Below are 25,460 nucleotides of genomic sequence, written 5' to 3'. Positions count from 1 at the left end.
CCAGGGCATGTTCACTGTTAGGAGCACAAGGAACATGTAATGGAGTGAACTGATAGAGCACAACGCACCTGTGCATGTAGGGGTGTCTGTGCACAGCCACTCCCCAGGAGGTACCACCAGGAAGGAACACAGTGAGAGCTCCCTCTGGAACAGCTCCACAAATCCTGGGGCAGGGGGGCAGGAGGAAACATGGCAATGTGAATGCCACAAGGTTTGCAGTCAAAGGAGCAAAGTAGGCAGCAAAAGGCAGCAGTGCGAGGACCTGCAGCACCACACGGGTGGAGGCATGCAACTTCACAGCCTGCCCCGGGGTGCACAGCCCCACGCTGCCCTGAAGCAAGAGCCACATCCACCATCTCGAGACAGTCCAAGCAGCCAAAAGACCACAGCTAAATCCTTCATCTGGAGTTTCTCCCACCAGGCTCTCACAGGAGCTCAGTCACCACAATGCTACCCGCAGCCCCGCACCCTTCACCCCACATACATACTTAGCAGCCAATCGGGGACCTGTGACTTCCCTTAATGAAGACATTTTTCATCTCCCCAATCTCAATGAGAGCGAGCTTATAGCGGTGTGAAATTGCAGACGGTCACGGTGTGCAAGTGGTGAAGCTTCCGAGGTATCCGGCAAATGGAGCTCAAGCTGCCCAAAGCGTATAAATCTCGGGCAACTCCGAGTCACTTTGAGTAATAGTTCATTTTCTGATTTAATTTTGTCTGTGACCGGAGTTTCTAAAGGCGTTTGCAACAATGGGTTTGTCCTAGAGGAGGGGTGAATCCTGGGAGCTAAATGCAGAATCAAAGAGGCTCCTCCCTGGCTCTCGGCTGCAGACCGGCTCAGTGCCGTTCAGGTTATCCCAGGAAGGATTCCCTCTGGGCAGAGCTAGGGGGTGGCTGGGGATGGTCTCCCTGCCATGCCCCATGCATAGTGCTCCAACACAGGGCAGGTGCCCGCATTGCACCAGCACAGTGCAGCACTGCCCGCTGGGTTAACTCCCTTGGTGCCAAGGAGAGGTCCCAGAGACAGGGATGAGTTCTCTGTGGGGCAGCTGGGTGGGAAAACTGCAACTCGAGGGCATGAAGCCTTCCTGCTGGAAGGAATTCAAAACAAGCAGACAGGACGATACCCATCCCAGATACAACTGTTTATGTGCCTGCCAGAGCGGAGCTATGTCAAAAAGCAAAGAAACAGACCCCTGTGATCAAACACACAGCAAGAAGGAAAGAAATGGCCAGAGTAAAATGCAACCCAGCAGCAACTGCACAGAAAGAAAAAATGCTGCCTTACTGTTCGAATTCTTCTTGTACCAGAGAGTGGAAGGCCTTTTCTTGGCACTTAAATGGTGACTCTTCTTGGACCTATATGGAAACAAGAGATGGGAGAAGTTCAGCTGTGCCACACTAGGAACAGAGCCTGGAGCCTGAAAGCTGTGTCTGTGGTGCAGCTCGGTGCCAACTCAGTGTTGGTACCACCACCATGGCACCACCACCATGGCACTGCCCATGGCCCCAGGGCTGCTGTGCTGCTGGGGCTGTGCATCCTGCCTGGCACTGGGTAGTTCTGCCCAGAGCAGATTTTGCCGCTTGCTCTGATCCAGCCACCTCCATCTGAGAACAAACACTCGACAGAACAGACCTGGAACTGTAATATACACAGCCTAATTAATCACATTACTCATGAAAATATATTGGTATAATTAATAATACAAGGCATCTCTATTGGCCTCTGCGGCGCAGCAAATTATGAGGCAGTAATACTTGGACGCGCTGACCTGGATTTCATACATAATCCATCAGGGCAATCCCACCAGATCGGGTCTCTGGAGACACAAACAATGCAACTGTGATAATTAAACAAAACAGAGATGGACAGAATGGGTGTCACATTAATCACTGCTAGCACTGCTAGGAAGGAATGGGACACTCTGAGCTTGTCAGCGTATCTCTATACTTTGGGTATTTTCATGTTATCAGTTCTGGGAAGCCGAAGGCACGTTCAGAGGGAGAGCTTTGGTGAGAGGTATGGGAGGTGCAGAGCTGGCTGCTAACAAACTGGGGTTTAATATCCCATTAGTGGGGATGTATCTGGCAGTGCAAAGTGAAAGGTTTGCAGACAAACAGACAAAAATGTTTGCAATGAAGAAGGAAATCTTCTGGTCAAACCACAACCGCAAAGCAATGAACTTGCTTGATTCAGATGACACGGCAAAGAAGATGCTCAGCGTGGATGGCAGTGAAGCATCCCCGGGGCTACACCTGAGCTTGGAGGGCTCCTGTCAGAGCTCCACCTTCCAAATTAGTTTCATCAGGTCTGTCGTTCGTCATCTTTGCTTGAGCCCTCATTTGGAGGCCATTTAAAAGGGATTAGAGAAAATCTCCCCTCTTAATTTCCCCATACAATAGAGATTAACTGCTGGGACTTGGCAGCAAGTGATGGAAAGAAGAAAACGTACCCATAAGCAAAAAGCCCCACAGCCTGCACCACGAAGCAGGGCTCAAAGGCAGCAGGCTGTGTGGCTCCTGCTGTCCCAACTAAACCCAACCAGATAAACACAGAGAGACTCAAAAATTCAGCTCAGGGTCAATTCGGCGGCGGGTTTTTCAGCTCTGAGTTAAGCAGAGGAACGAACTCGTTTTCAATGCAGAAGCGGTTCACATTTGCCAACCAATGGGAAGTTCTGCACAGGATTCCTTTTCCTGGAGGAGGGGCTTGGCTCCCCCCCGAGGCCCGATGCAGGCAGGGGTGCGTAAAGCAAATCCTTCCCGATGCCAAACAGTCCAACGGGGCTCGTAGCAGCAAAAGGGGTCCGTGGCAAACTGCAGGCGCTGCTGGGACACGGCCATTCCAGCAGAGTCCCTCCCTCCTCATCCAGCCCATCGGCGTGCACAGCGATGAGCTGCACCCCGCGCTCACATGCTCCCGGTGCCTGCTCCTGCTCCCCATGCAGCACAGCCTGCAGCGGGGGGGACCTTGCTAAAAGCTCGTTAATCTTTAATGAAGCATTTGGGTTAATCCAAAACGTAACTCACCTGTCAGGGGGAAGGGATCCTGATGTGGGCGTTCCTCCAGCTGACCTGCTCCAGCTCTGCCTAGTGCATGGTGACATGGGGTCACAGTGATGCCCACGGGGCACGGGGCACTGCAACCTGCCCGGCCCTGCATCCCAGGACCTTGCACACAGCCATGCACACATCCTAAATGAGAGCCACTGCCTCCACCTTCAGCAGATTTCTGACTCTGTGGGTCCAAAGGGCGACCGCTCTGGGTTTGGGTTCGGCATCGACTGAGAGAAGTCCTCAGTGCGTTCTGTGCCAAATAACTAAGGTTAATTTGATTTGATGCACCGCTTCATTACCATAAACAGCTCACAGTGTGTCAGTCCTCCGTAATTACAGCTCCCTACAGCCGGCATCGTGCTCATTTCCCATCACTGACAGTGCTTTGCTATGATCGCCTCCCAGCTCCGTGCTTCTGCACGAGCTGCCCCATCAGTAATTAGGTGTCATTTATTCTGTAGCTGACGGTTACACTAATTTACAAAAATAAGGGCAAGGAAATTGAATTTACTTTCCATCACTGCTATATTTGGGTCTGACGGTTTGGGCCACAGCCTGGCTCTGCAGCTCCCAGTGCCAGCAAGGAGAAGGGCACAGTGTGCAATGGGAATAGCTGGGATGCAGGAAGAACAGCATAAATGGATCAGGGATGTGCAGTACACCCCAGGAATACCCAGCACACAAGGGGAAAACCCATCAGAGGGGAGGAAAAGAGTAATTAAGAGGAACCCACAGCACATAGCAGGAATCCCCAGCACACAAGAGCCCAGAGCAACGGGCACAGCCTTGGCATATTGAAATGAATGGGATGGGTGAGTGAGTCAGAGCTTGGAGCTGTGCCCTGAGCTCTGCCCGCTCCTGCTGCAGGACAGTGACCCACAGCCATAGCCCAGTGCCAGGAGCAGTGGGGGACATGGGCACAGCCGAGGGGCTGCACAGTGGAGCTGCAGGAGGGCAGTGCCCATGCACAGCAGCACAGAGCTCCTGGGGCTGGAGGTGCTGTTGGTTCCCCTTCTTCTTCTTTATTTTATTATTATTATTTTTAATTTAATTGAATTGTCCATGGAGCTGAACTGATGGTGTTTGCAGTGACTGCTGAATTAGCAGGGTACCAGACTGTGACCATATAAAACACATATTGTTAAAAGGCACTTAGGGCTCCCTTGGAAAGGGTTTGCTGAGCCTTTGAACAAGAACCCAAGGGAAAGCCCTTTATTACCTCTGTGACCGGGTCAATTACTCTAGAACTGAGCAAATTATTTATGAGGTAATCAGCCTATTAAAACATTAACACATCCATCCCTGTGCTGCTGAGCTGGCTCTGTCCTTATTGCTTTGGGTGTGGGGCTAGGTTTTAATTTGCTGAGAGATTTCTGAGCATCAGAACTCAGCTGTAGCTGTTGCCATCAGCATCTCTGTGTGCCCTGTAAGTAGCAGTGCATGAACTGAGGATGTGTGCTGGGCGAGCTGAGCCTTTGGAATGATAAAGCATCAAATGTAGGCAATGGACAGGTGGTGAGACCGTACACGGGATGGGAATGGCTGTCTTAATCTACTACACAGACACTCTTTTCTTTTTTAAATGCCTTTTGGCTAGTCATTTCCCTGCATCTGATATTTTATTATCACGTCTTTGATGACATTTTCAGGTACTTACTAAATCAAAATGGAGCTGTGCTTTGTGCTGACTGTCAGATGGGGAACCCAGAGAGCAAAGGGAGCAGATGGGAACAGGTCTTGCCCTGTGCTGGGAGGGGAGGAGCAGGACTGAACACACTGCTGGGGCTCAGCACCACGGGACAGGATGGGCTTTGGCCACAGGGATTGAAACCCATTCCTACCAATTGCAGTGCTACGCCCTGGGAAGTTACAGGCCCACAGGTTTTAATCTGGTTGCAAAAGATGGCTGGGAGCGAATCTGTACAAGGAAAAAGGAAGGAAAAACCCACAGAGAAAACCCTGCACACTGTGCCCAAGCTGAACCTCGGAACTGGGGCAGAACTCGTCTCTCTGTGATGGACAGGGAGCTGCAGTGAGGAGGAAAAGCAGCTCCCTTGGTGCACTTCAGCAGTGTGCTGAGTTCAGTGCCAAGCCAGCACGTCCCTCCTCTAACACAGACCCGCAGTGACCCACACAGCACCGGCAGCGGGATGTGGATGATTGGCAGCCACATTCAGCAGCCACAGAAACCCCCGTTTTGTTGTTGCTGTGAGATGCCTCTGAAACATATGGCTTCCTTCAGCGGCACAAAGGGGCCAGCCATTACCCAGGAATGCCCCGCGTATTAAATACGGGATCACCGCCGTCACAATGCAGCACCAGCACAGCAATTCATACCCGGCGTCAGCTCAAAGGAGCTTTTGTAGATAATTAGTTCAAGGACAGAAAAAAAATTGCTACTAATGCTTAAAACGGAGCGGATGCTCCGCGCGGCGCTATCTGCTGGTACGCACTCAGCTCATTGTCTCCCCATATCTCGAGCTGAGCCTGATTAATTTTACTTTTCTCTCCAATTTCTCTGCTGACAATGCACGGGGAACAAAGGCTCCTGCCTGAACAGGGGCAGTAATTCATCGGCGCTCTCAGAGCCGATGCACAGCTGCCCCTTCCCAGCGTGGCTGCCAGGCACCGGCTCTGCGTGCCCTCCGTTCCCATGGTCTCCAGGGAGATGGCGATGGACCTGCATCCTAATGGACAGCGCCTGCCACCCTGTTGGGCCTCTGCAGCCCCTTCCAGGCTGGGGCTGAGCCCATGGCCCTGTCTGCCCTCAGGGTTGTGTGGTTGTTTGCGTGCTGTGAGCATGGCAAGGGGCAGGTGGGACACAAGGGCACGGCAGAGCCGTATGGCTGCTGGGCTGCTGCCTGGACTCAGCACCATGGCACAGCATGGACTCCAAACACTTGTACCGAATGCTTACGGATGGGGAAGAAAAAGAACTAATCCCAGCATCAAGGCAATGAGCTACGGTAGCTGCAGGCGTCCCACCAAGCCTGGAGCATTGGGAGCATCGCAACGGCTGCAGGGATGCAGCCATAGGAGCACAGCAGGGAGCTGGCGGGGGGAAGAGACACTGAGCAACAGCCCTTGGTGCATGGCTCCGCATGAGCAGCAGCACCCCACAACCTGCAGCACCCCACAACCTGCAGCACCCCACAACCTGCAGCACCCCACAACCTGCAGCACCCCACAACCTGCAGCACCCCACAACCTGCAGCACCCCGCCACACTCCCACACCCAGCAGCCCCGTGCCAAGGCTGCACGCATCGAATCTCCCACACGCACCCTGCATGCTAATGAGCGGTGGTGGGATTGTTGCGCCAATTACTTGCTGGCAGCAGCGGTGCACTCACCAAACGGGGAGCTGCGGTGCCAAACCAGAAGGCAGAGTCTTGCAGCGTGGCGGTGACACGGAGCTCTGTGTGCTGCAGGTACGGCTCGGAGACAAAGGGGCAGGTGAAGGAAGCAGACAGACCTGCTGGTGTTTTTGAATTTAAGTTTTTTTTTCTTTCTTTTCTTTCATTCGTTTCATGGAGCATTTGGGGCCACGCGCCGCCACGTGGCAGGGTCAGGGTGAGCGCGATGAGCCAACCTGCCCCAAAGTGCCACCGTGACCCCATCACGCACCGACCCTCCGAAACTTCATTGTAAAGATCTAATTTACAGCGAGCTAACGAAATAATTAATTTTTTTTGAAGCAGGCTCCTAACCTTTAGAACCAACTCATTTCTGGAAGGGGGGGGGGGGAAAAGGGGAGCGAAATGCCAAGATTTCGATGAATATTTAATAAATGCTCATGAGCTCGGCGACTTGGAGCTGCGCCAGCTCCATTTGAATGCTGCCCTTTGTTAATAACTAAATTGACGCCTCTGTTGCTCTTCGGTGTTTGTGGCTCTATCAAGCTGTAATCTGTCACAGCGCATATGGGGGAAGAGCAGCTCTGTGAGTGCCCGGCCCCACAGCGCCCGCAGAGCAGCGATGGTGCCGCACCGTGCTCCCATCCCTCCATCTCCACGAGCACCCGACGTACACACACACACAGGTCTGTGTAGGAACAGATAGAAAACGGAGCAGAACATCTGAAAGAGAACGCTGAGCTCTATGGGGATGCATGGGGACGGCCCCATTCCTGCAGCGGAGTTGGAGCACCGTGATGCTGCAGGGTCTCTGGTAGCTGCCCCCGCTTCTCAATTAGTTTAACTAATTGGGCAACAGCTCCAATGTAATTCGCTCGGTTCTCCCAAACCATTAATTATTCCGCATTCAGGACAAACAGGCTTTGCGGTGGCAGTGTGGGCTCATTGGCATTCCCGGCACACGGCAGCGCTGGGAGCGGTGTCTGAGCGGCGCGGGCTATAATGAAACACGGCGAGGAAACACTCCATTGGCCACATGCAGGAGCAAAGGGGGGAAAAAAGGAAAAACAAACCCCATTTCCATTTGGCATGAAATGAGCTACACACAGAGCAGGGAAACGAGGGGCTCTGGGGACAAAGCAGAGGGTTTGGGGGAGGTCCTGGAAGCCCCACATCCCGCTGCCCCCCATCCCATGGCAACGCAGGATGTTGTCACCCGCCATCGCATGGTGGATCCCTCCGGGAGGTCCCATGTCACCCCTGACAGGCTCATGGCACAGACCCCACTGTGGCCTCAGCCCCCCTGAGCCACTCATCCCCACGTGCACAACAGCAGCAGGGCCAGCCCCATCACTACGGAGCGTTCAAGGAAACAGAATGCACCAATTAAATACAGCTGATGAAGGGCACCACCAATCTCGTGCCCACGGTGCCAGCACGGCCACCGCACGCATGCTACATGAATTCCACAGGTCGTCCCCAGACCATTGTGCCATCCCTTGTGCTGGCAACCACCGAGACCACGCGTGGGCTCCCCATGAGGCTGCGAGGCCCCACGATGCGGGCAGCAGCCATCCCAGGGAGCGGCATTTCCAGCCCACGTGTCGCTACCAGCAGTGCCCCAATGGACGAGCGCCGTCCCACACCTACCTGCAGTGCCAGCGGGGGAGGACAGGGCCGAGCGCCCGCTGCTCCACGGGGACGGGGGGGGCCTCGTGCTCGGCCAGCGCTGCCCCACGCGCTGCAACCCGGGTGGGCACCGGGCACTGCCTCATTCGCAGAGGTGAAAGGGAGCGGCCGGCTGCAGCCCTGGCATGTCGAGGAGCTTCTCTTCCCTCTCAGAGGAGATGAAGGAGCGCCCCGGCTTCATCTGTCACCGCGGCGCTGCTGCGAAGGCGCTGCGTTATGTCCTTGAGACACAGACCGATGCCATCTGGGCAAAATGCCACGAGATCCCTGGAGACCGGGGAGGATCGCGCTGCCTGTGAGAGCTGCACGGAGCCGAGCACGCCGCTGCGATCAACACATGTTAACTGCTTTGTGGCTGGGGCGAAGCACAGAGCGGTGTGGGGGCGCGGAGGGGCTGCTGGCACTGGGTCCGTGGATGTGGGTCAGGCAGGAGCCTGCAGCAGCAGCACCGTGCCCTGTTGGCATCACGGCTCTGTGTGTGCTGTCATGGGTGGAGAGGCTCTGAGTGGCCCTGATGAGCTGGAGCAGAGGGCACGTCATGCCCAGGAGCACCCACCACTCTGCTCCCCACCACCGAGGGGCCATGGTCTGCTACATAGACATGGCAGCTGCAGGTGGGCAAGAGGTACAGCCACCACCGCCCCGGGGCATGGATGCCCAGCAGTGCCCCCAGCACCGAGCCCCAAGAGGAAGCACAGGTACATAAGGAATAGAAGTGCTTTTCCTTGGGGGAAGTGAACACATGAATTGGGTTCAACCCACCTGCTTCTCCTGCTGCTGCTGCATATGGAAGGGTCACCGGAGCCCAGGAAAGAGCCACTGCATAGAATTAAAATGTACATCTACTTAATTAGTGATAATAATGCATTTCCCTCCCCAGGATGGGCTACTAGCAAAGCTTTTGCTGAAGACAGCAGAGCAAAACACTTCGCTTCTATTCGTTTTTTAATAGGAGAAAGCCTCATTTATCTGAGCATGACCCCAAAAGGCAGCAGCACACACTGACTGTGTGCACACCGACGGCATCTCCACAGCCACATACCAACGAGATTCAATTATCCGGCAGAACACGTCCCAGAGGCATTCGGATAATTGCAAACATAAGTACAAAATCTGCTGCTAATTATTAAAGAAATACCAAATAAGGAGTCTGGGCAATGGGAACGTGGGGTCCCCACACAGCCCAGTATGCACAGTGATGCTGTGGGGCTGCTCTCCCTCTGCACCATGGATGTATGGGGCTCACCTGGCCCCCAAGCACCCTCCAGCCCAACTGGGCAGGGAGGGAAGGAGCACGGCTGTGGGTGCAGCACCACTCAGCCCCAAGGTTTGGAAGGGAGCCCACGTTTGATGGCTCCTGAAGGGAAAGCAGCTCCTGTGTGACAGCGTTTTGGCAAAAGAAAACCCCTGTGTTTATTTAAACACAACAATTTCTTCAGTCAAAGTAAATGATAATTAAGGAAACCCAATTAAAATCAGGAGCTCTCCTGAATGTTCTCAGAGGCATCAGAGCTCCTCCCAGCACCCAGATCCAGCTCATCCACCTCTGTGGAGCTGGACAGGAGCTGCCCCCAGGGCCAGAGTTCCCCCCTGGTGTGCCCTATAGGGGACTCCCCATCCCAGCATGGTGTGCAGGGAGCAGCGCTGATGCCAATGGGACATCACCGTAACCGCACAGCGTCTGTTCTACCCATGTGTCCCCATTTCCATCCCAGCCTCAAAGCAAGGCGGAGCGCAGCAGCAACACCGAGAACTTCATTTTCTCAGACACTCTTTTTGTCTCAGAGCTCCTCTCCTTCCGTCAGCATCGTAATGAAACAACATCAAATCACCCCCATTTGGAAGGATGTCCTCAAATAGCCCGAGTGTTTCTGAGATGCGCTCAGGTGTGTGCAGAGCTCAGTGTGCTGCTCTGGGAGGAGAGCCTTCATCCGCACTGAGCCTTTGCTTTGGGTCTCAGCCTGCAGATGAAAGAAGCTGCTCTGCAAAATGCAGCCTTCAGGTGTGAGTTTGGATGTCTCTATTCTCCTGCAAGAATGTATCGCATTGGTGGCAGTGCTGAAAACAAAGCGATGCCCGTCCTGCCAGCCCCGAGGACAGGCACTCGTTCACTATTCTTGCACAGCCTCACCTTTACCAACCTTTACCTTTATCAACAAGCACGACGTGCAATTGTTTGCAGCTGCCATTAGCCAAAAACAAGGCAAATCTGCTTATGCTTCATCTTAATGAGGTGGTGTTGGCATGGAGCCCCACTCGCTGCTACCACTGTGTGTGCAAAAAGGAGGCCAAGGCCCACGTGTACACACACACACACACACACGGATGGAAGGAGCCTGTGCTGGATCAGGGCTTTGAATTCATGGCAAGGAACCCAAACCTGGGGCTCAGCCCCCTGCACCCAGCACAGTGACAACAACAACCCCAACAACCGTTTGCAGTGTCAGTCTTGGAAAAAAACAACAGGGCCTTACAGACATTGCAGGTGTTTCACAGGGCTGCCTCTGCTCAGCAGATGAGCGCTCATCAGCCCACCACGGCTGTAGTGGAGCTCCAATCGTTGCATGCAGCCCCAGCTTGGCTCACTGTCCCACATCTTGCTGCTGCTCCTGGGCCCTCCCAGCCTTGCCCACACCACCAGGGGTCTCACTGCCCTGTGACCTCAGGGCAGGCTCTGGATCCTGCCAGCCCAACCCCCCCCCCCCCCCCCATTTCCACCTCTGCCTCAGCAACCCCAGTTAATGAGAAACCTCCTTCCCCTGCAACGTGCTCCATCAGCAGCAGCTCACCCCACATTATCCCCCGCCCAGTGGGATTCCTGAGAGCTCCAGGCCTTGATTAGCTCTTCCTTTTAATTAGTCTCAATCAGAGGCGTCACCTCCTTCAACCTTGGGCTGCCTTTGCTTTCTCTCCTGCTCCGTTAACAAACCCCAGCATTCCCCATCCACCTGCCCCAGCCCTTGGCACCCCTCTTCCATTGAGGGGGGGCTGATGTGAGGACCCCTCTTCCGTAGGTGACAAAGAAGGACCACATTAAGTTTAGCCAATGATAACATCAGATTCTCATGCCTGAAGCCAATGGAAGCTTGTTTCTTCTCTGTAAATAAGCTTTCCTGCCCCATGACTAAAACTGTCTTAGCTCTTTTTCGCCATAAGTCACATACATTCCACATGTATTTACCCTCAGACCCAGAGAACACTTCTGCTTACCCCCCCTTCACGCTGCTGCAGAAATCCAGGCTGAAAAGCTCTTACCGTGACTGCAGTAACAAACACCCATTCAGGACTGAGTGTGAGTGCATCTCTTTGGCTCTGAAGAACAAAGCTTGGGAAAAAAAGTAATCATAGGAAATTCCACGCACAGTCAATTAAATGCATGGCAGGCTGGAAAACCATCGGCTAAGCTGCTAGATTGCTCTGCAAACAGGAGAGTTTAACGGAGCGTTAAGATGGGCATCGACTGCAGCTTTCTCAGCAGGTTACATACAAATATGGCATTTGGCCTGTATTCATGGAGCCATTCCAGAACTTGTAAGTTCACTAATTATTTTGAACGTTAATAAGAATACGAACATCTCCCAGCTCATCACTCAGGTCTATGTTTGTATTCCTTCAGGCCAAAACACATTCCCAGGCACTGAGCAGTGCTCACCCTCTGCTCCGAATGGGCTCGTCCTGAGCCCAGACGATGCAAAGGGACGCTCTGCGAATGCCTTCACATCCAACACGGCTGGTGTTTACTTTGGGGAAATGAGTTTGCTGGACCACAAACAGTAAATGCTAGATGAGCCCATTTAATGACTATAGAGACTTTATTTTTCTTCTGGAATGTAAATATTTGAGTGGCTTCCTCTGAAGACCTGCTTCACCTTGCGCAGAAAACATCCAAGAGTGCCTTGGCATGCACAGGTGCAAAGTACTAGTTCTGGTCTGTTACTGCTTTAACCATCAGAAGGATGCTCCATATCTAAGCTGAGTCACTCGACTGAAAAGCAAAAGGAAGAATGATTTTACTGTCTTTGTACTACTAAATATCCTAGTGACAGTTCGTACACGTGGCACTTTTTGTACCACCTCCACAAAGCAGGAAGCCCTGAAAAGCTGCTGCAGTTGTAGCACCTGAAATTCCTTTGGGGCAAACCCCATCAACAGCAGAGGGCTTTCACCACCAAACTCAACCATCACTGGGACGTCAGGCCAGTCTAAAGCAGAACCATGCCGCCCTGAATGGCTTTCCTTGACTTGCCAAACTCATTCACTGAACCTCATTTCATGGCAACGCGCCACGTTGAGTCACTGTATGAAGACGTGAACCATCAAACAAAGCTGTATCAAAACCAAATACGCTGCTGAGCGGCATCCTGGTGAGAGGACAGACAGATTACGGCATCTCTTACAACATAGGTGCATATTTTTTGCCACCAAACAGCAAGAGAGTTTCTGAACAAACAAGTAGCAGCTTCACCCAGAGCACTGTTCTAAACCAGTACAGGCTGTTAGCAGAAGCCGTACTGCGGGCCTGCACAGCTTCTGAAACACAAAAACAACAACGTGAGCAAAGGGCACCTCCTGGCAGCACTTCACCATATTGCATCTGTTCAAAGAGCTCCGCTTCAGCCAGCCTTGGCAGACCTGCACACACCAACAGCTTCCCATACGCTTTAGCCAGCAGCTTCTATCGGATGCTCTTTTAACTGCTGCCGTTCCGAAATCTCATCACACCGAATATCAAGTTTACTGAAAACCTTTTATTGTAATCAAAAAGTGACATAACAGGGCCGTAATGTATTCCGCAAATCATTCTGCTGATATTTTATAACGGATACCAGCTTCTTCTGCCAGGCAATTAAAAAAAAAAACAAACAACAAATAATAATAATAATAAAGTCAAATGTGAAAATCTTCACAGTTACAGTAAACTCCACCCAAACTAATTAACGGTGGTGAAAAATAAGACGCCCCAGCGAAACCTTTCATGTTACATGGTCACAACTCACAATTCTGTACAAAATGTTCACTTTTCTGTTTTTTTATAAAGCTCTGATGTAAAAATCAAATAATCAAGCAGCAATATTTTAAGTGCAGCACAGGGTCTTTCATGTCATTATTTACAACGTTTGAATTCGTTTACATTTTAACAAAATTTAATACAGATGACTTAGGAATTAAGTCAATTTTTTTTTTTTTTGTTATTTTTTTTTGTTTTTGTTTTGTTTTCCTTATCTGTCATTCTATATGGTGACAGATTTAACTTTTTGGTCATCTTTCTCTTTATCTTTGCTCTTCTTTGATTTTTTCTTCTTGTGTTTGTGTTTTTGGCTTTTCTCCAATTCCGGCTCATTTTCAGCGTGTTTCTTATGCTTCTTGTGTTTTTTGTGTTTCTTGTGCTTCTTTTTCTCTTTCTTCTTCTTCTTCTTCTTGCTGTCTTGACTCTCTCCTGAGCTGGCGCTGCTACTGTGACTTCGGGTCTGACTCCCAGCGGGGCTTTGACTACGACTGCGGCTAACACTGGGGCTGCTCTGGCTTTGACTTCTGCTTGCTTCGGGCTGGCTCACCGTGGCAGGTGCTGCTGTATCCTCCTTAACCTTGTCAACAGCTTTTTCTTTCTGTTCTTTAGCGTTTTTTCCTACAGTTTCCTCATCTTTTGCAGATACATTACTTTCGCTGTCGCTTTCATTGTAGTCTGGTACAAATGCAGCCTCATCAGTTTCTCGAGTTGGATCGGAAGAGAGCCGTGAGGGGTTGCTTACCTGAGGCTTAGTCTTGACACTGGTTTTATCATTCTGTCCAGTCATATTTTCTTTCTCATTTTTTGCATCTGGTGATTCTTGTATTGGAGATGGCTTATTGCAACTTGGCTCTTTCTCTTTATTGCTCTTTATCTCAGATGCATACTTGTCTTTGTCCTCCTCCTTTTCCCCCTCTTTTTCCTTTTCCCTCTCCTTTTCCTTTTCTTTTTCCTTCTCCTTTTCTTTTTCCTTCTCCTTTTCCTTCTCTTTTTCTTTTTCTTTCTCCTTTTCCCTCTCCTTTTCCTTTTCCTTTTCTTTTTCTCTTTCTTTTTCTTTTTCCTTCTCCCTCTCCCTTTCCCTCTCCTTTTCCCTTTCTTTCTCTTTTTCTTTTTCCTTCTCCCTCTCCCTCTCTTTTTCCTTCTCCCTCTCCTTCTCTTTCTCCCTCTCCTTTTCTTTCTCCCTCTCCCTTTCCTTTTCCCTCTCCTTGTCTTTTTCTCTCTCCTTTTCCTTCTCCTTTTCTTTTTCCTTTTCTTTGTCCCTCTCCTTTTCCTTCTCCTTGTCTTTTTCCCTCTCCTTTTCTTTGTCCTTTTCCTTCTCCCTCTCCCTTTCCTTTTCCTTCTCCCTCTCCCTCTCCTTTTCTTTGTCCTTCTCCTTTTCCTTCTCTTTTTCTTTGTCCTTCTCTTTTTCCCTCTCCTTTTCTTTTTCCTTCTCCTTACTTGAATTTTTATCTAGGGGCTTGTGTTCCTCTAGTGAACGCTTGGAATCATGAGCAGTTTTGTGATCTGATTGCTTTCGGTCACGTGAAGGGCTGTAGCTGCTTCTTTTGGAATCTCCGGCACCCTTTTTGGAGGGCTCTGCTCGTTCATCTCTTGGCTTACTTTTTTGTCCTGATGTAGATTCTCTGTTTCGCGAAGGAGAGTCTTTTCTCCTTGCTAATTCACTTTTTTCATCTCTACGCTTGGAACTAGAATGCTCTCTGTTGCTATCGTGGTCAGATTTTTTGTCTCGATTAGGAGTAAAATCCTTAGCAGTGGATCCACGGCCAGTATCGTGTTTCTCTGAAGATCTGCTGTCTTTGGAAGATTGAGAAATATTTTTTCCGTTTCCTTGCTCAGTTGCACGTTCCGAGTGCTCTTTTTCTGGCTGAATACTGCTCTTCCTCTTTTCAGAAGTGTCCTTATCTGACAGAGAATGATCCCGCTCTTTGGCTTTCCCTTTTTCATTCAACAATGAACTCTTTGAACCTTTTACATCATGCTGAGAGCTTTCATAACTCACCTCTTTTGTAGTTTTCTGTATTTTCTCCAAAGGCTCCGTTTCTTTTTCATTGTGTTTTATGGGATTTGGTGGCTTAGCACTCACATTTTTTACAACACTAGCAGGTTTTCCTATGTTTGAAGATGGCTGGGTAGATTTAATGTCTTCCTCCTCAGACTCAAAGTCATCTTTATCCCACTTTGACTGAGGGACCTGGATCATAATGATGACATCTTCAGCAGGGGCAGTTATGTCATTATTATACTCCTCCATTGTCTTAATGACAGTCCGCTTTGTATCCGTCTTTTCTTCGGGCTTTCTAACAGGGCTTCCTCCAGTAGAACTGGTGCTAAGAAGAAAAATATCACAAATTAACAAAATGGTAGAGATGCAAGCACAGCTGTCGCAGGATTTTATAAAATGACTTCTGTTTCACTTGTAGAAGTCCAGTAGTATTTCAAAAGATGATCAACTAAGGGCACAGCCAAGATGAAGGATGAGTCCGTTGACTAGGATTATGAGCAACCAATTAGTATCTTCCTACTACACATTTAATTAACAGAGACACAAGATCATCAATGCTTCCTCCCTTGAAGCATTCAGAACCAGGCTGGATAGGGCTGTGAGCAACCTGGTCTAGAGGGGGGTGACCCTGCCTATAGGTGGGAAGTTGGAACTAGGTGATCTTAAAGAATTATTCCAACCCAAACCATTCTACGATTCTACTACTGGATCAGGAATTGTCTGATCAGGTAATTCCTTGATGTCCTATTTCTATCTGTGGTAGATAAATTAGATAAACCTTCTCATTTCAACAAGCAAGCAAGCAATTAAGGAGCGATTATGTGCTCAAGGCAGTATAGGCAGCCAAGTTGCTATTTCTGCAAATTATAATTTCATGTCATACTAGCAAAAAAACATCACTTACAGTACCTTGCAATTTTAAAAATACAAAATACTGCATGATACAGACACATCTGTTATCTTTGCCTTTGGTATTAAGCAGGATTTGAGGGAAGACATGGAGAGGACACCACAAAGACTCAATATGTAGCTGTATTCAAAAGGCTAATTATTAGAAGGGGAAAAAAGTCCCAGAAGTAAGGGTCAAATGTCACCCATTAATTAAATTTACCAGCTTTCTGTTCAGACTGCTTGTTTGCTGCAACAAGATTTCACTTGTACAGATTAGCAGAAAACCCTCACAGATTTTTCACATATTCACTGAGAATGGATTTAGCTTCTCTTTTCATCAGTTATTGTAAAGATTTTTAATTTTAGAGGGAGAGGAGTGAGAAAATGTAGGAAAAGAAATGATGAAGTACCTGGCGTAATCTACAAGAGTTGAACTGGATCCATCAGCTGCTGTTACTTTTCTTCTCACTTTTCCTTTCGCTTTTTCTTGCTTAACTTTGCTGCTGCTCGGCTCAACTTTCTCAACAGGTTCTTTCACGGGTGGCACATTTTCTCCACTCACAATTTTTTTGCCAGTTTCTCGGTTAAGTTTAATCTTTTTTGCAGGAGTGATAAGGAAACCAGATTTATCCTTTTCTGGAGATCTCTCTCCTTTCTCACTATCAGGTTCAGTTTTCCCCTTTGGCGATGTTTTTGATTCGGCAGTTTCTGGTTTAGAGGCCTTTACAGAAGCTGCTTCATGTTCTTTATCAGCCTTTTCATCGGCTTTTCTTTTTCTTTTTTCAGCTTTTGCATCAGAAGATTTGCTTTTTTCAGCTGCTTTTTTTGACTTGTCCTCTTTGCTGGACGTCTTTTCTGACTTTAATTCTTTTGGATGATCCTTCTTTGCCTTTTCTTCCTTGGCCGGTCTGGCTTCTGGGTGATCTTTTGTCACTTTTGGATGAACTTTCCGTGGTGTACCAAGAGTCTTCTCATCCTTTTGAGAGGAAGATGCTTTAACACTGTCTGTCTTTGGCAACTCCTCCTTTGCTTTTTTCACAGGAGGTTCCATCCGAGGAGATTTTTCACGATCGGTGTCCACCTTCTCTTGGGAAGTTTTAGCTGGTTTCGTTACATTGTCTTTCTTCGGAGGAGCAGCCACTTCTGCTTTCCGTTTTGTCTTATCAGTTTTTGCTTTTGGCTTATCCTTGTCTTTTTTCTCTTTTTCAGACACTGGTTTGAAAGCTATAGAATCAGCTTCCATAGGTTCATCTCTCACGGGGGTGGCATCGTCTCTACTTGGGACCATGAACAGAGAGTCTGATTTAACGTCCTCTGCTGCACCTGGTTCCCTTGGTTTTTTCGTACTTTCTAACAACTCAGCATTGGGAAACCCTTCACTCTCATCCCCTTTCCTCCTCTTCCTGTGTTTTTTATGTTTGTTTCCTTTGCCATCTCCCAGGGGATTTTCCACTTCCTTCTCTTTTGATTTTGTAGGATCTTTTATTCCATGGCCCTCTCTTCCTGAAAGCTTTTCAGGGAAATTTCCAGCTATATTCCGATTTCTATGGCTCTGCCCACCAGCATAGTCCTCCCTACGCCCCCGAGCATATGGCGAACTTTCCCTTCTGGTTCCAGGTGGACCAAATCTATCTGGAGAAAAGTTCTCTCTGTTTACTGGAGGTCGAGGTTGGGCTCCAACAGCATAGTCCTTGTAAAACTTTTCATACCATTCTCTGTAGTTCCTTTCCCATTCTCTGTATCTTTCCTTTTCAAACGGATCTCTAAAGTCAATAGATCTGCCATAGTAAGCTTTCATATCATACGGTGGAACTTCTCTGTATCTGTTAAAATACTCCCTTTCTCCTTCCCCTTGAGGTATAGTCCGTTTAGTGGGAGACTGGCCTCCTCTAAACACTGGAGACCTGGACCGTGAATGGTATCTTCTGTATGGTGGTGACCTTGACCTTGAGCGGTGATATCCATGTGACCTTGACCTAGAACGATAGTTACGACTCTTCCCTTTGCCTCTTCTTGGATATGGAGGTGAACGTGAGTAGGAACGAGAATGGGAACGACTAAATGACCGCGAGTACGAACGGGAGCGCGAGGAACCCGATCTTGACTTGGAGTAGGTATACGAGCTTCTTGAGTAAGACGAAGCACTATACGGAGACTTGGACCTTCAAAAAAACACAGCACAAAAAAAAAGAAAAGGAAAAGAATTTAATTCAAAACAGTTGCTCTCCCCATTTTTTAAAATTTATTTTTTTTTTTTTAATCTCCATATGCTTATGTCAAAGCTTCTTTCAGCTGCTGGCATAATGCTACTGCAAATTGAAGAACCTGATAACACGTAGAAGTTTGTGCTTACAAGACAAAACAGTCACTGCTTTGTTAGTGTAAAAACACACAGGAAGGGTAAGTCTATTTCCACTTGCTTCTATCAAATTAACTACTATAGCTATCGATATATTTAAGTTGGAGTACGCTGACCTCTACTGGTACATGAATGCACGATTTTTCCAGCACTACTTAGCAACTACATGAAGTACAATTTATGATGCAGTAAGACGCAAAAAGAGCAAGTCTTAATCGCTACAGTACGGTATCAAGCAATAAGAAAATATGAATTCAACTAGAAGACAGTAAAGCTCAATTTTAGAATACCAGCCTAGTTAACTTAACTTCATTGTTTATTTGGTAATCTGTACAGGACGTATAATACTTCATACTGCAAGGTTACATAACACAAAATTTAACCAACTCTTCTAGCCAGATGTTCCAGTAAAATTTTGCACATATCTCTAACCAAGGCTAGTGACACTGCTTCAAATAAGGTCTTATCTAATAGTAATATTATGCCATTATTCTAAGAAATACACTTATAGCAGTACTAATAGTTATTCAGTCTGTTGTCCAAGTGATTTTTCAGGATAGAAAATATCAGCTACCCGAAGTATTCCCCTTGACAAGTTTTTCCTTAACTATTCCTCATTATTCTGCACGCGCTCGTTAGCATCACTCTTCCTCTAAAAGTCCTTCAGCACTTTAAGATTTCATTATAAACACATCTGACCTTTCAGTTCCTAAGAAAAACTTATCAATGTCAACAAGACACTAGCGCAAGCCATCAGTGTGCAGTCCAGGTTGAAATCTCTCCATGTAACCACATGAGAAACAAGAGGAAATGAAGACAATTTCATTTATTTCCTCCCAAGTGCTTTGAGGCAATAGCTGTAATCACAATAAGGTGACAGAGAACATCCAGCTACTAAACCTACTCAGTTCTTTGCCTCCTCAAGGTTGTCAGGAGGTGAAGGATGGTTACAGAAATACTTCAGTGAAAGAGACACCTGCTCCTTAATAGCTGCTGCCAAATTATAAGTCAACTGTGCTCTGCTGTATCTGAGCTAGCAACCTTCAAATGAAACTCCTAACAACACTAGGCCCTTTAATTATCCAATCCATCTAAAGATAGTGAGGTGGAGTGGACCTCCTCCTGATTCTTCTAGACAATCTGCTTCTCCATTACGGACATGTAAAGCAGTTACCTGGAAAACGAACGCCTACGCTCCTTTTGAATCTTTTTATATTCCATCAATTCCTTAGCAAAATCATTTGTAAACTCATCAAGTTTGGATTTTTTCTTTTCCCTGTTAAAATAAGTTTGACCTTTATTACAATTATAGTTTGACCTTTATTACAAAAAGACATCAAGAAACAAAACATGGCCGATATGAGAAAATGTATACTGCATGCAAATGCAAAAGGCGAACATCCTATTTACGCAAAACAGTTTAGAATTCCTCTGAGTTTTAGGGAAAGTTTTAGAGTTACATTTGTCTTTAGTTTTGCATGTTTACCATCCGCAATGAAAAAGTATATTGGAAGAAAATGCTCTATATGTAATTTTGGCTTATGTCAGATGCACTTTAGGCGTAACTGCAGTCCGATATGCTACTGAAATACAAAAATGAAAAACACCACAATTTCACTGAGCCAAATACTTACTCCTCTTTAAGTCTCCGTTGTTCTCTGTAAAACTCCTCCCTAGATAAAGGAGGTGCTTGTGTCGTTGGGATGGTATTTGAATGAGCCGTTGGTACTGCTGTTGGTACCCAAGCTGATGACATGTTTGCAGGAGCTGGGGGATATCCTGGAGGGGGAACAGGGTACCCAGCAGATGGAGGCTGACCAGGTGGAAACTGAGGAGGAAACTGTGGTGGCGGTACCCCCGGTGGAAGAGGAAGTGCATGGGGAGGTGGAGGATACAAGGGAGGTGGAGGCACAGGCACAAAGACTGGTGCTGATGCTGGTAGTGTTGGGGCCTGAGTCCTTTGGGAACGTTCACTATGCGGGCGTCCTCGATTTGAACTTCTAAAGAAACCCAAAAACACGTGTCACTGTTTGTTACACTTTGCCCTGATTTTAAAGAGGAAAGCAAATGAAGCAGGAGCGCAGTGGTGACCATATCTTGTTCTGAACTTAAGTGCTTTTCTCCCTGCCTTCCGGTCATTTCAGTCTAAATTCATTTCCTGATCCTCATACTTGCTTTCCTCATCCTCACACTCCTAACAGTTCCCTCAGTCTTCTCTGCTTACACTCATCTTCATAACCACAGACAGAGGCTGCCTAAGCTTAAAAGAGACTCCCATTTCTTGTGTGACAAGTGCCCATCGTTTCTCTGCCACTCCTTGAAACATCTAATATTTCACACTTCCGATCTTCGAAGTAGCGCACAAATATTAACTAATCTTCTCTTGAATTTCTTCTAGCATCTTCCACATTGGCATCCTATGTTGTTGCCTCATGATGATGCACTTGGCCTGTTCTCATCCCTAAATTGTTATTTTTTCCTTCTTATTGAATCTGAGATTTTACCTCATTTGTGCGATGGATGTTTGTTTTTGTATTGACTTATCATTAAGACTCTATAAACCTACCGCATACTTAAAACTTATCTATAACAAATATTTACCAGAATAAAAGACTAAACTTATCACTATGATTAATAAATTAAAACAGACCCCTCTCTCTCCAAGTGAGAGAAAGCAGTCTGGCTGTTTGAGAGGACTGAAAAAATTGTTGTAAAATAAGAGCACTGAATTTGCCACTAATTTGTTCAACTGATATATCAACTAAGTTGCTGAAAAGAAATAGTGTTGGAGATTCATTTTAATCAACTTCTTTGACCATATTCAGCCTAAGAGCTTTCCGTCTGGCCTTTTAGTTATATTTAATTTGAATATTTAATCACTGATTCCTCAAAAAGAGTTCATTTTTCACAGTCCTCTTCAATTACGCAACGTAGCCTTCTTTCAAATAATCTTTTTAGAAGCACAGATTCCCTCTGTTAGACCTAATTCAAATAAAGCCGTTTAAAAATTAATTACCGCTCCACAATTATCTGTACATACTTATGTATATATATATACTTATATAACTGTTTGTACGTACTTATATATACATTCTTATATCATTATAAATCAACTGTTGACTAAGTTATGTGTCACTGGCATACTCAAAGTGTTGCAAGTAATGATATATTGAATTTCTGTAGAATATACTTACAGTTCCCAACCTGGCCTGCCACCAGCGGAGCGAATTGCACCAATTCTCATTGGATGGCCTTTTGGATTGGAAAGAAGAAAAGGAAAAAATTCCATTCAGTTTATCTGAAGTGCTTTTTTGTTCGCTTGTTTTTTAATTCTAAAGCTGCAGATACTGACCAGTTGTGGGAATTGATTGTCCTTGTGGGCCCAGAAGACTAGGTATTGCTGGTTGCCTTAGTACAGGAACCTGATAACCGCCCTTGTGAATAAACGCAAACTGTTAGAAAATAAGATTAATTAAAATACAAGAAGATGCTGAAATCGGTTAAAATACAAACATCTGTTGAAATAAACTTTACCTTCTCTTCCAACAAACTGCTGATTGCCAAAGAGGAAGATTTAGAAAGCTCTGCAGCAGTCACCAGAGCGGCAGGAGGTATAATATCTGGATCACTAGAGAAAAAAATAACCAACAAATACACTGTTTTGAGGAGCTATTGGAAATATAAAGTTCCAAGTAAGAAAAGGCTGAGCACCGTAAAAGGAAAAATAAATTAAAAAATAATCTACACCAGATTTACAAAATTAAAGTTGGCTGATTGCAAATGAAGTACCGAATTCAATTTGAACTACAAGAAGTTCAAGGGAAAAATGTTTTATTAAGCTAGATGCAAACGAAAGGGTTAGAGTACTTATAACCCACACACTCAGACTCGGTTTTGGAAGATGCAAGAAGGACTTAAATTCTACTAGGACATGCTCATGTACAAGTTCATAAAGCTGCTTTAGAGGTTTCCTTTACATTGTGACCCTTTGTTCTCAACAGTACAGTTGAGCCTGACAGCTTTCTGTACAGAGCAGTTATTTGCATTTAAAGCATAAAGTTGAAAGGATATAAACCCTAAACAATAGTTCCTATCATAAATACACTTTCAGTCAAGTTCACTATATTGCAAACTTTGACTTTTATGTTTATAAACACTCCAAACTTACAATGTTTTGAAGAACTGCTACCCAAATCTGTATGAGTCACTGACTAAACTTCGTTTTACTGAAGATGATTCTGACATCGTAATAATGATGACAGAATTGTTGTAGAAAAAAGTAACACAAAAACACCTGGTTAATTTTACCTGTAACTGACCTTGTATACTTTTCATATCTATCTCCTCAGTAACAGGAAAATTAATCATACACTCAGAAAGAATTCATGCGATAGCTAAATGATCACTTTAGGAATTGCATGTCATTAAAATAAAGGGCTGCTGAAGAAAGCCTGCTACAGAGTAAATGTATTCTAAATGACTGATAAGGAATCAAACAAGAAAAACTCAGAAGGTCTTGAATGAGACACAACTCCAATCCAAAGTGTCCTCATCCAAAGCAAAAACAAAAAGCAGAACTTATACAACTACTGGGAATTGTCACTAGCAATCCATACTTAAATCACCACGCAGCTTCAGAGGAATAACCTAACTTCGGCATTTTGTTGTCTTTTGTCCTTGTGTTGAGCTACAGATTAACTTACCGAAAAGGTCCATCTGGCTTTTCACCACGGAGAGACAGAGACACTGCTGGAGGGAGATCGGAGACAAGGACAGAAGATGGATTTACTGGTAGTCCAGCTGCAACAGACTGACCAGGGGCCAAGGCAGCAGCAGAGTGAGAAGATAGAGAAGCTAATGGAATCATTAGTGGGTCCTGCTGTCTGGAGATTGCTGGCCTCATTAGAGGTTGCAGGTTGCGTGTTATCTGTTGTCTCATTAGTGGTGGTGGAGGTGGAGGTGGTGGTGGTGGCTGCTGCTGTTGCTGCTGGATCTTACGGAGTCTTTTTGTGTAGCCAGTTTCATTTTTGAAGTTGTTCACAGCCTATAGGTGGAAAAAAATTTGCAAAGAAGTCCTAAGAAAACTCAGCAACAAAACAAAAGTTTCCAAGGTGTAAAACTACATGTGGAATAAATTCTATCAACGTATCTGTATTTAGAATTCTTGACTTCAGCATTAACACTGAAACCCAATGCAAGACAATCATTCTTCCAAAATACAGTGACTGTAGTTCACCAACTGCCACTACAGAGCTGTTGGTCCTCTGTAATAACAGACAGTGTGCTTGAGAAGTAGATTTAGCCTTACTCAACGTAGCCTTGCTGAAGGAGACAACAATCAGTATTTTCTTCCACTTTAGCTTTTTAGGAATCATTTTTTTCTTACAGACAGTTTATGTAAAAGTGATTGTATTACCTGGCGTAAGAACTTGTTGGCAATTAAAGCATCTGGAGACACATCTGTTTGATGACATGTTGGGCATGTATGTTCCTCAGATTCCAATAATGCCGTTCTGATACCTGTGAATAATCAGAATGATCAATATAACTTTTAGGCACACTGAGAAAATTCTAATCATTTATAAAATCATGTGCATGATTAATGACCGTGGTCCTGAATCGAGGGCAGAAAGCTCGAAGTGTTTAATAGAATAAAAAGAAAGAATATGCAGCGAACAACTATACAGTTTCAATACTTAATTGTTGTAACCTTTGAAGCTGCAGAGCAGACTGCATCATGCCATTTCAGCCAGTCCTTCCCATTACCTATTACAGTAAGCTGTCAACCACCCTTCAAGTAACAAATACAACATTGCTAAATACCATCAGTAAGCTCAGATTCACAAGTTCTCAACCTTCCCTCGCTAGAGAAACTTGCATTGAATACCTAACTATCCATTTGTTTCAGTTCACAGTAAGTCAAGACTTCTGATATATAATGGTAACACTGTATAATGAAAGAAAAGGCTGGAGACAAAGTAAATGTATTCAACACCTAGCACTGTAATGATCTGCACAAATAAGTACACTTCTCATACTCATCCTTCTGCAGTCAACAAAAGCTTTCTGTTTCTACCCTCCCTCCCCCCTCACTTGTACCTTTCTAATTAGGCTATACTTCAGCACTAAACAGAGCTGGTAACAAAACCAATTTTCTTAGCTCCTATTTCTCCCATCACTAGATCATGTTTGATGTTCTGAATTAACAAATGTGGGAGTAATACTTACATTCATCACAGTAACTGTTTCCACAGCAGGGAATAACAACTGCATCTGTCATTATATCTTTGCAAATCAGACATAACAACTCATCTGGAATAGGATCATCCTCTTCTGAGGAGGAAGATGGCTCTTCTGGCAAGAAAGGAGGCTTTTCCTTCTTTCCTATAGCATAAGCTTCCCTGGAGGGAGGGAGGAAGATGGGAGGGGAAGGAAAAAAAAAAATTTGAATATAGATTAAAAAAAAAACAACCCAAACTTATCCAAGGTTTTGACTTTATCAGAGGAATTTATTATTAGCCTTGTGATTAAACCTTTTTTTCTACAACCACAATGCAATCAGAGGGAGTGACCATCCTCTCTGTAAAATCCCCCCAACTCTTAGCTCAACCAAGACAAGAAAGAAGCCTGGACTAGAAAGATAACTGACAGTTGGAAATCATGTGTAGTGAATTCCATCTCTTCAGTACAAACGTAAACCAAAGTTGTAGGTTCAGGATATACTTAATCTCTGAGAAATTACATTTTCCAAATTAAAAATGTCTGCTTACAGCTTCTACAACAGCAGATCCAAAACAAAACTAAAGTGTTAACAAATGCTTCCAAAACTGGAGTAGGGACAGACACTACTCCCAGAACACACTAGGATTTTCTCAGTTCACACCAGCAAGAAAACTTCACTGTTTCACAAGTGAGATTTGATAGACAGAGGGGGAGGAAATCTCAGATCTACAGCTATTTGTTAAACCTTTTGAGAAACCTTTGAAGCACAAACCAGAAACAAATCAAGCTATCTCAATAGAACAATTCTGACTGTAAAACACTACCACAATGTTTCGCAGAAATATGGGTTTTTAGTTTAACCCAATTCTAGAGGGGTG

General features: G+C 46.1%; 2 protein-coding genes across 5 annotated transcripts in view; both read right to left on the bottom strand.

The window, feature by feature from the left end:
- The window catches only part of TNRC6A (trinucleotide repeat containing adaptor 6A), a 60,195-nt gene extending 51,921 nt beyond the window's left edge, over positions 1 to 8,274 (bottom strand). The window contains exons 1-2 of the mRNA XM_072349703.1: positions 8,062 to 8,274; positions 1,289 to 1,359 (exon numbers count right to left, since the gene is read on the bottom strand). The gene's annotated coding sequence lies outside the window, so the exon portion shown is untranslated. The remainder of the gene's footprint in view (positions 1 to 1,288; positions 1,360 to 8,061) is intronic.
- A 4,554-nt stretch (positions 8,275 to 12,828) lies between these two features.
- The window catches only part of RBBP6 (RB binding protein 6, ubiquitin ligase), a 30,968-nt gene continuing 18,336 nt past the window's right edge, over positions 12,829 to 25,460 (bottom strand). The window contains exons 8-17 of one of the 4 annotated variants that reach the window (XM_072348857.1): positions 24,589 to 24,761; positions 23,777 to 23,880; positions 23,064 to 23,404; positions 21,895 to 21,988; positions 21,713 to 21,812; positions 21,555 to 21,612; positions 19,995 to 20,360; positions 19,535 to 19,636; positions 16,412 to 18,163; positions 12,829 to 15,435 (exon numbers count right to left, since the gene is read on the bottom strand). In XM_072348857.1, the coding sequence (XP_072204958.1) occupies positions 13,332 to 15,435; positions 16,412 to 18,163; positions 19,535 to 19,636; positions 19,995 to 20,360; positions 21,555 to 21,612; positions 21,713 to 21,812; positions 21,895 to 21,988; positions 23,064 to 23,404; positions 23,777 to 23,880; positions 24,589 to 24,761 (5,194 nt within the window). In that variant the 3' untranslated portion in view covers positions 12,829 to 13,331. The remainder of the gene's footprint in view (positions 15,436 to 16,411; positions 18,164 to 19,534; positions 19,637 to 19,994; positions 20,361 to 21,554; positions 21,613 to 21,712; positions 21,813 to 21,894; positions 21,989 to 23,063; positions 23,405 to 23,776; positions 23,881 to 24,588; positions 24,762 to 25,460) is intronic. The other 3 variants (XM_072348858.1, XM_072348859.1, XM_072348860.1) reach the window with 3 other exon arrangements.

The sequence above is a fragment of the Excalfactoria chinensis genome, chromosome 14 (genome assembly GCF_039878825.1).
Source record: "Excalfactoria chinensis isolate bCotChi1 chromosome 14, bCotChi1.hap2, whole genome shotgun sequence".
In the NCBI taxonomy this organism is placed as follows: Eukaryota; Metazoa; Chordata; class Aves; order Galliformes; family Phasianidae; genus Excalfactoria; species Excalfactoria chinensis.
This window is presented reverse-complemented; position numbering and strand designations above follow the sequence as displayed.